Raw genomic sequence first — 15,725 nt, forward strand, 5'->3', positions numbered from 1 at the left:
GAGAGAGAGGAAGGGAGAGAGAGAGAGAGAAACATCGACGTGAAGGGACACATCGAGTGGCTGCCACCCGCACGACCAACCAGGGCCGGGGACAAACTGCAACCGAAGTACGTGCCCTTAGCGGGAACCGAACCCGGGTCTCTCCGGACCGTAGGCCGACGCTCTAACCGCTGAGCCAAACCGGCCAGGGCTATTGCCCATTTTATATGCAGCATTGAAGATCATCCCAAAGGAAATGAAAGTACCGATGTGGAATTTTGCATGGGAGAAAAATGGCATTAATATAGAAGGAAAAGGCTGGGACAATCAGACTGTGAGGTAATTCTGAAAGCCAGAGTCAGCAATTTGATTTTATCTTGTAGAAAAAGAATGACCAGTGTAGACTTTTTAGTAAGAGAATGACATCACCATCATCACAATAAAAACAATAGCTACTGTTCACAGAGCACCTACCACGTTCAAGGCATTTAGCTCTCACACCCACCCCATGAGGTCAGAACTAATATTGACCCCACTTGGCAGAGGAGGGGCCTGAGGCAAGATAATACAGGAGGGACAGAACCTGCACCTGAACCCACATCTATGTGAATTCAGTTTACTCTCACCCTAACACTCTGCAGGATCTTTGCTTTTGCACACATCCAAGACGACACCTGGGGACACAGGTTGAGAGCCACCAGCCTTCAGTTGTGTGGTTGAAGGCATGAGGAAGACCAAGAAGCAGCTGAGGCAGGCAGTGTCAAGGAAACCATGCAAGTGTGAATTTTAAGAAGGAACAAAGGGAATAACAGTGCAGAATGTTACCTAGAGGTCAGGCAAGACGGGGATGGACAAGGAACTATAGGATGTGCCAAATTAAAAGGGCTTCTGAGACTTCACAGCATTTTCAGAGGAGTGGTGGGGGTGGGTGCCAGATTGCTGTGGGCTGAGGAATGAGTGGGAGGTGAAGACAGGGCCGGCAGCATGTAAACTTACTCTTTCAAGAAATATGATAGTGAGGGGCAGGGGAGGAAGGGGACCTGAAAGGGGAAGATGGTGGCAGGAAGTTTTCTGGGGGGATAAGAGGTGGGGGGAGATTTGAGCAGTTGTAAGCCAGAATGGAAGGAAAGGCTGAAGGCTACAAGACAGGAGGCTCTCCCTCACACAGCCCCAGAGGGAGCTCCAAGGGATGGATGGAAAGCACAGTGGGTGGCTCAGCAAGAGCTCACTTGGCTGGACTTCTCCAGGGCTGTGAAATGACGGAGGTGGATCTGATTATCTTTGTAGCCCCTTGCAGATCTGACATTCTTTCCCTTTCCTTCTTTCTCCCTTTCTTCCCTCCTTGTCTTCCTTCTTTTTTTGCTCTTTCACAAATATTTACTGAGCACCTACTATGTGCTAGATCTTGTACTAGGCTCTGTGGCTTTTATAATAAACAAAACAATGCACAGGGTGGGGTAAAAGTAGGTTTACAGTTGTTTGTATGGAAAATAATGCAATAATTAATAAATAATAATACAAGAATAAACTCTGTTACATGTATTCACAGCTGTAAACCTACTCCCCCCCCCCTAAATATTATCCTTACTGTTGAGTGGGGAGACCAGCATTAAAGAATATGCAAAAATAGTGTTTGTGTGTGACTACACATTGTATAATAGTATTAATGATTGCTATGTTCACTGAGCACTTCCAATGTACTAAGTACTGATAAGCATTTCTCACCCCATGAGAAAGGCAGATCAGAAAATAGAGGAAGAGAGTGCTCACATGACTTCACACAATTAAGATATGTGGAGCATGAGATTCAACTTAGATTTGCCTGCCTTCTGACAGGTGTACTTAACTGCCACACTGTGTTTAGAGCATGGGCACCAGGATGAACAAGATCTGGAGGTGTCCCCATCCTCAAGCACTGGGAAGAAACCAAGGTTCAATTACTCCCCTTTTCCTCCAAGTGTGGACCCTGGACCAGCAGCATCCGCAGCACCTGGGCTTGTCAGAAATGAGGAAGCTCCAGCCCAGCCCGACCCTCTCGATCAGGAGACTGCAGTTGAACCAGACCCGCGGGCGCTTGGCGTGCACGTTCAAGTTGGAGAAGCCTGGTCTTGAGCCTCCTTCTCTGATTAGAGATGAGAAACCGTGGCCCAAGCGTTTGAAGGTGACAGAGATGGTGGAACCTCAAGGCTTGGTGAAGGAACCCAGCCTAGGCCTGGATGGGCGGGTCCACTCCTGTCCTAGGAGGCCAGCGGGTAGGATAACGAACGGGGAGGGCACGCAAGGTGCTCAGAGCGCGCAAGGCGCTTGGTGCGCGCAAGGTGCTGGAAGGTGCCAGTGGGCCGAGCCAGCTGCGGCGTGGGCGCCCTGAGGGCCGGGCCACGGCGCAGCGCCCCCGTCCCCGTCCCCGCGCCGGCCGGGTCGGCCCGGCCCCGCAGCTCCACCCCCTGCCTCCCCCTCCCGCCCGCTCGCGCCTCCTGAAAAGCCAGCCCGCCCGGGGCGGCGGCGCAGAGCCGGCCCGGCGCACCAGGCAGCCAGCGCGGCCATGAAGGCGGAGAAGGCGCTGCCTCTGGGTAACGGGAAGGCTGCTGAGGAGGCGCGGGAGTCCGAGGCGCCGGGTGGCGGCGGGGGCGCGGCGACCGCGCGCGACTCGCTTGACAAGGCGGTCCACGAGCGCGGCCACTGGAACAACAAGGTGGAGTTCGTGCTGAGCGTGGCAGGGGAGATTATCGGGCTTGGTAACGTTTGGCGCTTCCCTTACCTGTGCTACAAGAACGGAGGAGGTGAGGCAGCCCTCGGCACTGGGGAGGGTACGTGGGGGAAACCGGCCCGGTGGGGGCGGGGAAGCTAGGGGGAGCACGAGACCCCTCCCGCGCCTGCGTGTAGCGGGACCCTCGGGAAGATGCCCGCTCCCCGTCACCTGGCACGAGTGCTTACGGGCAGGGCTCACCTTCCCAGTACGCATGCGCACGTGCTCTTCGCACCTAAATGTGCCACCTGCTAGCACGTGAGGACTTGTCCGCCAGGTGCATTTTGTTGCAGCTGGAGGTGCAGACCACACTGGGAGCCCTTACATTTGCGACCTGGACGGCTTTTGGGGGCAGGAGACAGCCCTTTTGAGCCTCAGCGTTCCTAACTGGAAACCTCCACTAAGAAAAGAGATTCAGCTTTCAGCGCTTACTGAAACGCCAGGCTCCTTACTGAGCATCCCAGGCCATCCTTAGAGTAGTCTTACCCATTTTGCAGATGAGGAAACTAAGGGTCAGAGAAGTCAGTCACTTAATAAGTGATAAAGATGGCATTCTGATACTAAAGGCCTTGTTTTAAACTGGGATTAGATCGACAGCAGGGAGAATTTTTTGGTTAGGCACTTCTGTTTGATTTCCTGCCCAGCCTTTCATTTGCTCCTAAGGCCCTTTCTAGGGCCTGTTTTCGGGCCTCTCTCGTGGAAGAATTGGCACCAAGACATTTCTTTTACTGGTCTCACAATCAGTCACGACAAATAGCAACAACACTGATTTATTGTTTAGGGGATGCTTAGAGATTGGGGTGGGGACCAGGGAAAGGAAAGTGATAAGATCATCCTTTGCAATGACAACATGTCCAACTAAGTTTGGTGGAGACGCAGCAGTGAATCCTCAACTTGCTCAGTTCAAGAAATGGGCTCCAGACTTCAGGAACTGTCATTATCATCAGAACAGCCAGCAGGTCCAACACAAAGGACCTTGTAAAACCTTATTGGGTGACATAGTTTCTCCACGAAAAAGCCTGTTTCTATGTATTCCTCCCTGTCTTTGCCTCTCCAGCAGATCCCCAGACCTCAGTGAAAGTGGCTTAATGTTGGCTGGCAGGTACCACGCTGTTAGGCTGTGTGGAGCAGGACTTCCTGTGAGCAGCTGTAGGGAGAGCAAGAACGGTACTGCTTGCCCTGAACTCTTCCTTTGGAGACATTCATCTTGAAAGCCCAGGCTCCTCCAAGCCTGCTCTACACTGGTAATGAAGTGGCCGCTTGGCAAGGGGCAGAGAGGAGTGGACTCAGGAACCCTGAATGTGCTCTGCACCCCCAGCTGTGGATCCCACTCCTCTTTGCAGTTTCAGCCTTCATAAGCTACCGTGTCTGCTTAGAAACCAGTGGGAACCCTTTAAGATAGCCCCAGACAAAAATTGTTAGCATAATATTTTTATACAGGAAATTTTTATGCCAAAACTAAAAGCAGAAGACAGGGTAAACTGGGTTAATTACAAATTCTGCTACAGATTAAAAAGTTTAAAATTGTGTCTTTTTTTTACTCTAACTTGCCAAGATTCTCCAATGGGTACACAGATATCCTGGTTTAATTGAGCTAGTTACCTTAAGGATTACTAGCTTTGTGGATACATAGGCCAAAAGGCTTTCAAAAGTGTCATTTGTTAGGTTCTAAAGCAGGGGTGGGGAATCATTTTTCTGCCAAGGGCCATCTGGATATTTATAACATCATTCTTGGGCCATACGTTATCATCTTAAAAATTAGCTTGATATATTTGGGCAGGCTAATTTGGTGAGGTGTGTGATGTTAGCTGATACTGATTTCGTGGGCCTTATACAGCTGGTGGGTTGGGCATTCCCCACCCCTGTTCTAGAGGATTCACAGATAAATTACACCATATTAGGGAAGCTGCTGGAGCTTGTTTTAATCACTTAGGTTTAAATGCTGCAAACAGACCCTCTTATCCCCTTTCACACCTTTTGCCTTCTAATATACTTGGGGTATGTGCTTATCAACTATTCACCTTTTAAAAAAAATATCCACACAGTTCTACTCATAGATCCCATTAGTAATTTAAAGTATTTGTTTCCCAATGTGAAACTTCAAAAAGAGTGTCTTGCACAGAAAAGGTAAGAGCCTTCAAAACCTGGTAGATATGACTCTCCTATCAGGATTGATCAAAATTGTTGCTATTGATCCTGCAGTTAGAGAGACTTCATTTAGCAAAAGGCAATTTCAGTTAAAGCCTTCATTTGTGAAATCAGATGGAAGGGAATGGCATGGGTTTTCTTGCTTTGTTATTAGATAGTGAGAGAATGAGGGATTTGGAAAAATCCATTTCTGGTTGTAATAGCTCATGTTCACCTCAGTTATTTAATTTGTTTCACAGAAAGGCACAGGCAATGGGTATTGTGTTTCAAGATAGGAGCACTAAGACTTACAGGTCTTTTCTCAGATTGACCCGAAGCCAGCCTTTTTGGACAGATTCTTGCTACAAATTCTTTATAACTTAACTTCATACCTGGACCTCGGGTATAGGGGCCTGATATTGCTCATTGCATATCTCCTTAAGAATGTTTTTCTTTATGAAAAATATATTTTTCAGGTCACTTCCAAAGTAAATAAGAAGTGGTCCCCTCACCTGGCCTTTTGAGGTTACATTAGAATAAAAAAAGAAGGATGTAGCAATCAGGGAGGGAATGAATTTAACCTATGCTGGAGGGTGAAAAGTAAAAGTAAAAGAAACAAGCAAATAAAACATTTTCTTTTACATTATCATCTTATCTATACAATAATTCTGTGAGCTAAGTGGTGCAGATCTTAGGTATTAAAGACCCATATTACAGAGAAAGAAGTTGAGGCAGGGAGACCCGATGTAGATTACTCATGGCAGTAGGCAGAAGGGTGCACAAATCCAGGGCCACATTTTCTGACTCTGGTCCTCATCGTAGCAATCTGAACTCAAGCTTTGAGAACATTTTGTCTGGCCTGTAGTAAGGTACTTATTAAAGATTTCTTGTGCTGACTATAAAATGGCAGGGGCAATTTTAACCTCATTTCTATATTTTGCATTCTTTCAGGGGCGTTCCTGATCCCCTATGTGGTGTTTTTTATTTGTTGTGGAATTCCCGTTTTTTTCCTGGAAACGGCTCTGGGACAATTCACGAGTGAAGGTGGCATTACATGTTGGAGAAAAGTTTGCCCTTTGTTTGAAGGTAAGGATTGAGTTAATCAGCAAATAAAATGATACCTGGGTGATGTCAGGCTGTGAAGAGTAGCGGAGGCTGTTTATATAAGGTGGACAAAGATTCAAGTCGCTCCCTTTTTTTGTTCTTTCAGGCATTGGCTATGCAACACAGGTGATCGAGGCCCATCTAAATGTGTATTACATCATCATCTTGGCGTGGGCCATTTTCTACCTGTGCAACTGCTTCACCACTGAGCTCCCCTGGGCCACCTGTGGGCATGAGTGGAACACAGGTATGGCCCCCAGGGAGGGTCTCTCTGCTGGTCCTGCTGGGGGACTTGGAATTGGGGATGTATCCTTGTCCTGGAGACCAATCCTGGCCTCTAGTCTCTCTCTGTGAGTTCAGATTCCACTGAAATTGGAGGTCAGTTCTGCAATGGGTTTTGGTCCATTCTTTGGGTTGCAGCCTTGAAGCCTGAGCTGAGCCCTGGTCCAGGAATTGGTATGAATAGTAAATGGTGATGCTTTTCCCTCACTTTGCCAAGTACAGAGACTGAACCTTTTGGGGGCTGAGTGGGGGTATGAGAGGTTCAGTCTCCAGTTTCAGCCCTGCCTCTCTAGGTCTTGAATTTGCCTTTGTAAAATGAAGGGGTTAGGCTAACTTGGGGATTGCACACAGGGAACCAATAGGCCAATTAGATTTTTTAGGTCCGTGACCAGCAAATACAAGAAATGTATTTGCCCCTGGCTGGTTTGGCTCAGCGGTTAGAGCATCGGCCTGCAGTCCAGAGAGACCCGGGTTTGGTTCCCACTAAGGACACGTACGTCAGTTGCAGTTTGTCCCCGGCCCTGGTTGGGTCACGCGGGTGGCAGCTACTCAATCATTGTGTTCCTTTTACATCGATGTTTTTCTCTCTCTCTTTTCCTCTCTCTCCCTTCCGCTCTGTCTGAACAAAAAATGGAAAAATGTCCTCGGGTGAGGATTAAAAAAAAAAAAGTATTTGATTGCCCAAATTGAAAAATTGGAAGACTTCACATGAAAATCCAGATTTCTTTCTTCTCTTGAAAATTTGAAAAGATCTGGCAACACGAGACCCACATTCCCACATTCCTGCTTGGTAGCAGCGGCTGCAGCAGAGAAGTGGCTGTTAACAGCCTTTGGATGAAGCCACAGTCCTCACCCAGTCTACTTTGCTCGTTTACTTTACCTGTCCAGCCCAGGTGGATATTCGAATTCACTATCCCACCCTACTGCTTGAGTGGATAATCTTTTAGATTACTTTAGATTCTAACATACCATTTGCTTTTCAATGTGCCATCCTATCAGGATGGCATAATCCAGAGAAGGCAAATACATGCCAACTCATATCTGTGGTGGCTCTGCTTAGAGCAGTCATCACTGATCGATTATAGAACTCTTTCCTTTCGAGTTTAGTCTTGGCCGCAGCGAACCCTTCTCAGAAGTGCTTCAGGCAGCCACTGCCTTTTGACTGAAATTAGCATACATGCTTTAAACTCGTCACCCTCCGTGTGACGAGTTGTCCCCAGAAGTGGCCTGTCATCCCGAAGGCTGAGCTACAGTAAGGTTGGGTAGGATGTCGGTCATTAGCAGGAGGAACAGCGGGCATTAGGCCTAGAAAGTGCTGTGAACTAACTTCCAGCATAGCTTTGCCCCGCTGTCTCGCCTGTTGCAATTTGTGCACTTTCCACTGCCTCTCTTTAGGACCCGGCTCTTAACCTCTCTTTGGCCAGGGACCACTTAGAGATATTTATCAAACTCAAGTTCAAGGGATTCTTGGAAACCTGTGAGCCCTCCATAATTTAATTGAGTGTATTTATTTTGAGGATACTCTAAAAATATGCACATATTCTAGATCATCTGCACAACCACCTTATAACTGAGGACCGTCAGGAGATTTCATGCCTGACTTTGTAGGTGTTTACAATTGAAGATGTATTTTTGGTAAATAGGATGATGGCAACGAAGGGGAAAAGAGCAGAGAGATTTAAGTCATCAAAGGTACATTCGTACTAAATGAAGTTCCTGTTGAGAACACTACAAACTGTAGGAATAAAGGTTTTGCAAAAGCATGAACAGAGATAGATGGTGGTCGAGTTGAGTCTCAAATAGCACAAGGAAGAATAGGCAAGCTGAACCCTATGTAGACCCTACCTCCTACCTGTCAGCCCATTTTCTGTTGAAATCCATTTAACAATACAAAATGACATTATCTTCCACACCCACTCTATGCTATCAGTTTGAATTGTGTTGGGTCTGTAGTTTGGTTGGTATTTAATTGATAAATTTAATTTTGGCTTTATAGTTGTATGAATACTATAATTACAAAGACTTTATAACTCATTGTTTTGTTGTTTTTTTTGTATGTGATTAATGGTCGTCTTAATAAAAATACCTTGTCAAACTTGGATGTCTGAGAAACTGTTTTATTCTAGAAAAAAAACTTTGAGAAACACAATTTTAGAGACAGGCCTTTGACAGGGAAGTGGAAAAGGGAAGGAGACTTGGGAACAAGGCAGGAAGGACATTGGATAGGGCACATTGAATGAGAATGAGAGAGAAAAGGCTCCCTGCCCCCAAAACTTTTGCTCCTGTTTAAATCAGACCAAGCCTTTCAAACTGTTTTTAAGTTATTGATTTTACCCCCAGTGTTCTTTGAGGCATGTGTACTTGGAACAGGGAGGTAAAACTGCCTGGTTGCTCCATCGGCTCGGAATGTTTTCCAGCACCCAGCCCTTGTGGAGGTTAATCTTGTATTTCTTGTCTTGTTTCCACTGTAGAGAAATGTGTGGAGTTCCAGAAACTGAACGTGAGCAACCACAGCCATGTGTCCCTGCAGAACGCCACGTCTCCTGTCATGGAGTTTTGGGAGTAAGTGGAATATGACTTATTTCCCTTGGCCTGTGGGGGCGCCATCCTGGTTCTGCTCTGTTAGTATTGCCCTTGCCCATGGAAAAAGCCTGACCCTTCCTCCAGTCTTGCACTTTCTGGCTTCTGTGGGCACTTGACAGCATTGGGAGCCAGAGTGGGGCTCTTTAGAGGTTTCCCAAAGGGACAGCTGAGAGAAATGCTTTCTTGTTCTTTGATGACTAGCTGACATGCCTAGCTGCTTATTAGGGCAAGAAGTGCTTGGTAAAATGATGGACAGTTTAAAAATTTATTTTTAACAAAAGAGAAGATGTTTGCAAAAAGCTAAGTCAAAAGTATATTTAGCCTGGAAAGCAGAACTCTCCAGGGGGGACAGGTTAGCTTTCTTTCAATAGCTAAAGCAGATGAACCTTCATGGATAGAGGTTACTGAGAGGCAGGTTTCAGATGTGCTTAAGGAAGAACTTAGTCTCACAGCACTGTCTGTAAGTACTTCTGGAGGTTGTGATGTGTCTGACCAGTGTAAGGCTGCTGCTGATTGTTGTTGGGGAGGTGTCTGAATCCACCAGTATGACAGATGGTAATTGTGTGGGTAGGCATCTTCCGGGAGATAGACTTTTTCCATCAGTGTTCCAAAGGGATTTATGACCTGGGAATTACAGGGCTGCCAGTATGGTTGTATTAGGTGTTCACTGCCAAACCCTAGGGGGGCGCGTCATTAACACTGTGAAATATGTTAATGGTGCAGTGTCAATCTGCGTAACTCTACACGATGGCCCTGACTTAGGATCGTCTGTGGTAAAGGTAGGATCCCTTTTCCAAGGTATTGAAGAGGTTTCGTTTGTGGGTCAAAGACTGGCTAAATGCTTTCTGAGTCTTTTTCATGTGAAAAAAATCTGGTTCATTGCAGAACCTTCCCTACCTCAATGCTGATTAATAGTAGCATAGAGGAGTGGTGATTTATGAGTGATTTTAATTTTTTTCCCCCAGGGACCATTCCTCTCCTCCTCTCTAGAAGTCATTATGCTGAATTTAGATTTATCATTCTCATGTTTATGCTATATGTATATATAAGTCTCAAATAGTACCTAGGTCTTTCTTTTTTTTTTTTATCCTCACCCGAGGACATTTTTCCATTTTTTGTTCAGGTAGAGTGGGAGGGAGAGAGAGGAACACAGAGAGAGAGAGAAACATCGATGTGAAAGGAACACATCAAGTGGCTGCCACCTGCACAACCCAACCAGGGCCGGGGACAAACTGCAACCGAGGTATGCGCCCTTACCGAACCCGGGTCTCTCAGGACCGCAGGCCGACGCTCTAACCGCTGAACCAAACCGGCCAGGGCCCTAGGTCTTTCTTGTATGTTTTAAAATTTTATGTTAATGGTACCCATTACTTACATTTTTTTTCAATGTTGTTTCTTTGCTCAATATTGATTTTGAGATGTATCTCTGTTGATGCATGTAGCTTTGGTTCATTCTTTTTTTCCTGCTATATAGTATTTCATTGTGTAAATAGACTACATTGTATTTAGCTAGCTCCTCTGGATGGGCATTTAGACTGTCTCCCATTTCCCACTATTATTAAGCACACTGAGTGAATGTCTTGTCTATGCTTATCTGTGTGCACATGTGAAGGTTTCTAGGCCTTATACCTAAAAGTGGAATTGATGGGTGGTAAGGTGCATGCATTATCATTTTTATCAGATAATTGCTTTCCAAAAGGAATACAATAATTTCTCCAAACAAAAGTGTGTGAGAATTTCTACTGCTCTACATACTAGACAACACTAAGGTCTGGTCAGAGTTTTTAAGTTTTGCCAGTGTAACTAATGGGTATGAAATAGTGTCCCACCATTTTATATATGTATTCCTCTTTTTACTTATGAGGTCAAGCATCTATTTGTATTTTTTTATTTATTTGGGTTCCTCATCTGTGAACTTCTGCTCATAATCCTTTCTCTTTGGATAGTTTGGCTTATCTCATAGGGAGTAAATCTTGATACATGCTAGATATTAGTATCTATGCTGAAAATAGTTTTTCATGGTGTATGGCTTTTCTTTCTTATTTATTTATGACATATAGGAGTTTCCATTTTATTGAAGTCAAATTTGTCAATATTTTTGGTTTACACAGTTGGTGTCTTACTTAAGATATACTTCCTTACCTCAACGTTGTAAAACTTTTCTGTATTTTCATCTAAGGGTTTTAAAGTTTTCTCTTTTCACATTTATGTATGTTATCTACCTGGAATTTTACTTTTGCATGTGATACAAGGTAGGAATCCAGTTTAAAAGAAATTTTTTTTATTGATTTTTAGAGAGAGGAAGGGAGAGGGAGAGAGAGGTAGAAACATCAATGAGAGAAAACATCAATTGGCTGCCTCCTGCATGCCCCCTCCCCCCCCACTGGGGATTTGGTCCACAACTTGGGCATGTTGTAGGAATCAAACTGGCGACCTCTTGGTGCATGGATCGATGCTTAACCACTGAGCAACACTGTCCTGGTAGAATCCAGTTTTTTAAATATCAATAACCAATTTCTCCAGCAGTATTTACTGAATTGCTCATCCTTCCTGTACTGGTTTGTAGGACCATCGTCCATATATTGGTTTCCTAAAAGCACAGATCTGTTTTGGGGTTCTCTGTTCTGTTCCATTGGTCTCTTTTGCTAATTGTGTGTTGATAGTACACCTGTAGTTTTATTGTGACGCTTGAGCTGGAAATGAAAGTTCCTCACTTTGCTCTTTTCCAAAATTGTTTTAGTCTTCCAAGTGAATTTTAGAATCAGTTTGTCAAGTTAAAAAACAACAATAAAGAACAAAACAGCTCTGTGGAAATTTGGAATTTGGGTTGGGAGTGTATTGAACTTACCCCCAGAGACTCTGGGAGAAGTTAATTTGAAGAAAATTGACATCTCTATGCCTGAGCCTCTCTGTCGTTGAACATGGTATAGCCCTACATTTATTTAGGTCTTTTTTCGTGTTTTTATTGATTTTTAGGAAGAGAGGGGGAGAGAAAGAGAAACATCCACGTGAGAGAGAAACATCAATTGATCAGCTGCTTCCTGCATACCCCCTACCAGGGACTGAGCCTGCAACCCAGGCATATACAGACTGGGAATCAAACCAGTGACATTTTGGTGCATGGGATGACACCCAATCAACTGAGCCACACTGGCTAGGGCGTATTTAAGTATTTTAAAATGCCTGATGGAGTAGTGCTATTTAAATGTGGTCTGCAGAATAGCAGCATTAGAGTCACCAGGTTAGAAATGCAAATTATTCAGCCCTCCCCAGACCTAATGAGTCATAGTCTCAAATAGAGGATTCATATAATATAGTGCTAGAGAGGAGGCTGCTGTGGTGGGTGGGCCTATGTGGTCTTTCCCACCCTATCAGGCTAGGATTTCTCAGAAGACGTCAGAGACTTCTCTTGGACCCGCACATTTGAGGATCTGTAAAACATGATCTCTGTGCTTCCTTAGAGAACCCATCCTAAAATCCCATACTCGATAAGGTCTCTGTGTAACTTACTGTTGTTTTGCAACATTCATTTCCTTTGTAACATATACGGAAAACCTCTATGAAATCACTATTTATGCAGTGTGCTTGTTTATTTTCTGAATCTCCCATAGGCAGTCAGTCATGAAGCAGCACCTTTTTTGGTTTGCTCACTACTGCTGGTCTATTGAAGGCCTTCAGGGAATGGTTATAGGATAGATGCAGGAGAGGAAGGAAAGAAGACAGGCAGGCAATGTTTTCTAGAAAATACTACAAAGAAAGAGTCAGAGTGGGCTCTGGCAAGAACTCATCTGGTCATTCCGCTCCCCAGTGACACACTGATTACTTTCAGGATCCCTTTACAATATCCATCTCTATACCCATTTGGACATAGAGATTCAGGAGGGGACAGCTAGTTCGTGTCTTCAGGTGTCACTGTGCCTTTTTGCCTGTGACTTGGTCATTCAAGATGAAAGTTCATGGGAGAATGAACCCATGGTTCTAGTTTTTGATTCACATCACAGCTAGGTTATTGATGCAGTGTTGAATTCTGCATCCTAAAAGTACTCAATTGCTAGTGGGACACTCACCCCTTCAAAAGATGCTTTTGTCAGACAGCTCCAGTTTATCTTTTCCCCAAAGAAGAGGTTGGAACGTAGAGACTCTGGGAGAAGTGCATAGCATCATACGAAAAACTATTTCGGGCCACATAAATTTGAGAAGCATTGAAAGCTATGTCCTTCAGTAAGAACATGTTATCTTTGATTAACCCAAATTCCCAAATGTATTTTCCAATGAAATCATTTGGAATTTTCCCCTCCCCTCAATCCCACCCTCACTCCCTGAATGCTGGCATGACACTAAACACAGTCTGACAAATACTTTGCTAGGAGGAAGTTCTTCCTTAAATTCAGCCGACAGTTGACTTCTGAAGCTTTGGAAAGAACAGGACTTATTCTATGTGACAGCCCTTCAAGTATTGGATCACATTTCCTCAAAGACATTTCTTCTCCAGTTCTTTTGCTATGTCCCTGTGTGGCTGGTTTATGGATATTCCACTTCTGTTCATGTCTCCAGTGGGCTCCTTTTGTCACTGCCTTGTTCAGGGTCTCATTAGTGGCCTGAGTCGACTGCATTGGCTGTCTGCATGTTTATTCATTTGGCAAACCTCTGAGCTCTGGGGCACGTAGGAAGGACACTGCATTTTTGGAAGAGGCAAAAGTGTAAGATGTGGTTCTAGCCTACACAGATTACCATCAAATCCTTTGCAAAGTGCTGCTTCCCTGCCCATGGCCAGCAATGGCTTCACCTTGACCTTGGGCATCTGCCTCCCTTCCCCAACTTGAAGGTTCATTTCCCTTTTCAGGGTGTAATTAAAATTCTGGCTTAGCCAGTGAGAACAGCTCAGCCCCGAGTCAGTCCTGGATTCTGGCTCGGGCAGGGGATCTATGGGTCAGGGGTGGCTTGTCTTCCTGATTTCAGATTTCAAAATGAGGCCATCCTGCTGTCCCTTATTAACTCATTGTACGTCTGGTATCCTTGCATTTATCTAAATATATTTGCAGTTCTAAATTTTGAGCGTATGTTCTCTGGTGGGATTGAGTCGTATTATGTGTGTAACCAGCATTGTGGCATCAGATGGGCTGTGGTCTGTTAACACTTCCCTTTCTCAGGCCCTCGAGTCCCTGTAGTCTAAGGGTTTTGTGAGCAAGTTATGTTCACGGTGTATCCAGTTGAAGTCACTTTTGCATGGCATCTATTCAACGAGTTTTGTTGAGCACATATTGTACGCTTGGCCCGAATTAAGCTCTTACGGGTATTCAGTTCTATATCTTTGTTCAAAAGGGTGAGGTCTTGTTTTTTCTGGTTTGTGTACACTGGAAGAGTTTTTCAAAATTTGTTTATTTCTAAGTCACGTGGCCACTTGAATTGATTTTCTTTGGACACAAAACAGGGGAAGCAGAGGAGCAGGAGTGAAACCCTGATTCTCTCTGTGGGCCCAGAGCCTGTCCCTGCCTCTCTCTCTGACTCCTCTTCCCCGTCCCTCTCCCTCCTCTGCACTGGCCTTCTTTCTGTCCTTTGTCATCCTGGGCTTGATCCAGCCATAGTCTCAAGCTTTTGTTGTTCTCTTTGTTTAGAAGATTCCTCACCAGACCCTTGTATGTCTGGCTCCTTCTTATCATTGAGTCTTAATTCAAATGTCATTTGGGAAGTCCTCCCTGACATTCAGCTCACTCAGAACATGTCCCTCTCAACCCACATCACTCTGTTTCATTGTCTACATAGTGCTTAGCTGAAATCCTCCTGTCTTTGTTTACTTGTCTGTTTTCTCTCTCCCTCCATTAGAGTATAAATCCCATGCCAGCAAGGACAATCCTGTTTTATTCTCTATTAACTTGCCAGCACATTCTAGGTGCTTAATAAATATGAGTTGACATTGAATGAATGGAAGAGTGAATAAATGAATGAGTGTTCCTTAACCCCTTGAGTTTAGTTTTCTTGTCTATAACTTGGAAATGATAACACCCACCTGCAAGGCTGAGATGAGGACTGAGGAAGTCCTCACTGGTGCCAAGCCCAGCGCAGCTTAGGCTCCATGGGAAGGTTTGAATGTAGAAAGAGAATGTTCGTGGTTGACGCTACCATTTGTGGGATGGGGATTGGCCCTGTTCCCTGCCTTGCCAGCTTCTCCAGATTGCTGTGGGGATAAAAGGAGAAAACGTGTACTAAGAACTTTGATGGGTTGTAAATGGGGTGCCCAACTTAGTTCCTGGTACTGAGGCTCAGCGCCCCGCTTAAAACCCAACACTTGAGTGGCACCGTCTACTTTTGGCAGTTTGGATTGCCCCACACCCGGTACCTTACTCTATTCACAGCCACAGCATAGTCATCAGCCGGCAAGTTCAGGAGCCCAGTGAAGTCATGCTTTCTCCACTTGCCCAGTGCACGACCCCGGGCAGCTTGGATAGCCTCCCTGAGCCTCTGTCTGGTCCTCTGAAAACGGGGTGGTCATAGGACCTACCTCTCAGGGTTGACGAGAGCATCAGATGAGGCCCATATGCTTTGTACATGGTACATGTTTAATATATAGTAGCTAATTTTACAAGGAAGACTTTATTCAGATCTTCTAAAGTCTACACGGGTACTTTTCAGCGTTCTTAGGGAAGGCTCAGCTAGATCTGTTTGCTCTTCATGGTGGACCTGGTGAGCTTTCTTAATGTACTTTCTTCCTTTAAATGTTCTTTCAACATTTTTGAGCACGTATGTACTGAGTTCTGGCCACCTTATCAGTAGCCAGAAAGATGAGGGGGTTACTTTCTGTCCCTGAAGAAGCACACAGCCTGGTGGGGAGAGCTGGAAAGTAAAAAAATAATAATAATAAAAAGAGAGTTTTTGAAATATAAGGGAACATTATCTTGTAGGATAG

The 15,725-nt window shown here is 44.9% G+C and overlaps 1 protein-coding gene across 1 annotated transcript in view; it reads left to right on the forward strand.

The window, feature by feature from the left end:
• The first annotated feature begins 2,461 nt into the window (after window positions 1-2,461).
• Window positions 2,462-15,725, forward strand: part of SLC6A11 (solute carrier family 6 member 11) — a 117,219-nt gene continuing 103,955 nt past the window's right edge. The window contains exons 1-4 of the mRNA XM_036267369.1: window positions 2,462-2,759; window positions 5,804-5,938; window positions 6,063-6,203; window positions 8,710-8,800. Coding sequence (XP_036123262.1) covers window positions 2,522-2,759; window positions 5,804-5,938; window positions 6,063-6,203; window positions 8,710-8,800 — 605 coding nt within the window. The 5' untranslated portion in view covers window positions 2,462-2,521. The remainder of the gene's footprint in view (window positions 2,760-5,803; window positions 5,939-6,062; window positions 6,204-8,709; window positions 8,801-15,725) is intronic.

The sequence above is a fragment of the Molossus molossus genome, unplaced genomic scaffold (assembly GCF_014108415.1).
Source record: "Molossus molossus isolate mMolMol1 unplaced genomic scaffold, mMolMol1.p scaffold_m16_p_18, whole genome shotgun sequence".
Lineage (NCBI taxonomy): Eukaryota > Metazoa > Chordata > Mammalia > Chiroptera > Molossidae > Molossus > Molossus molossus.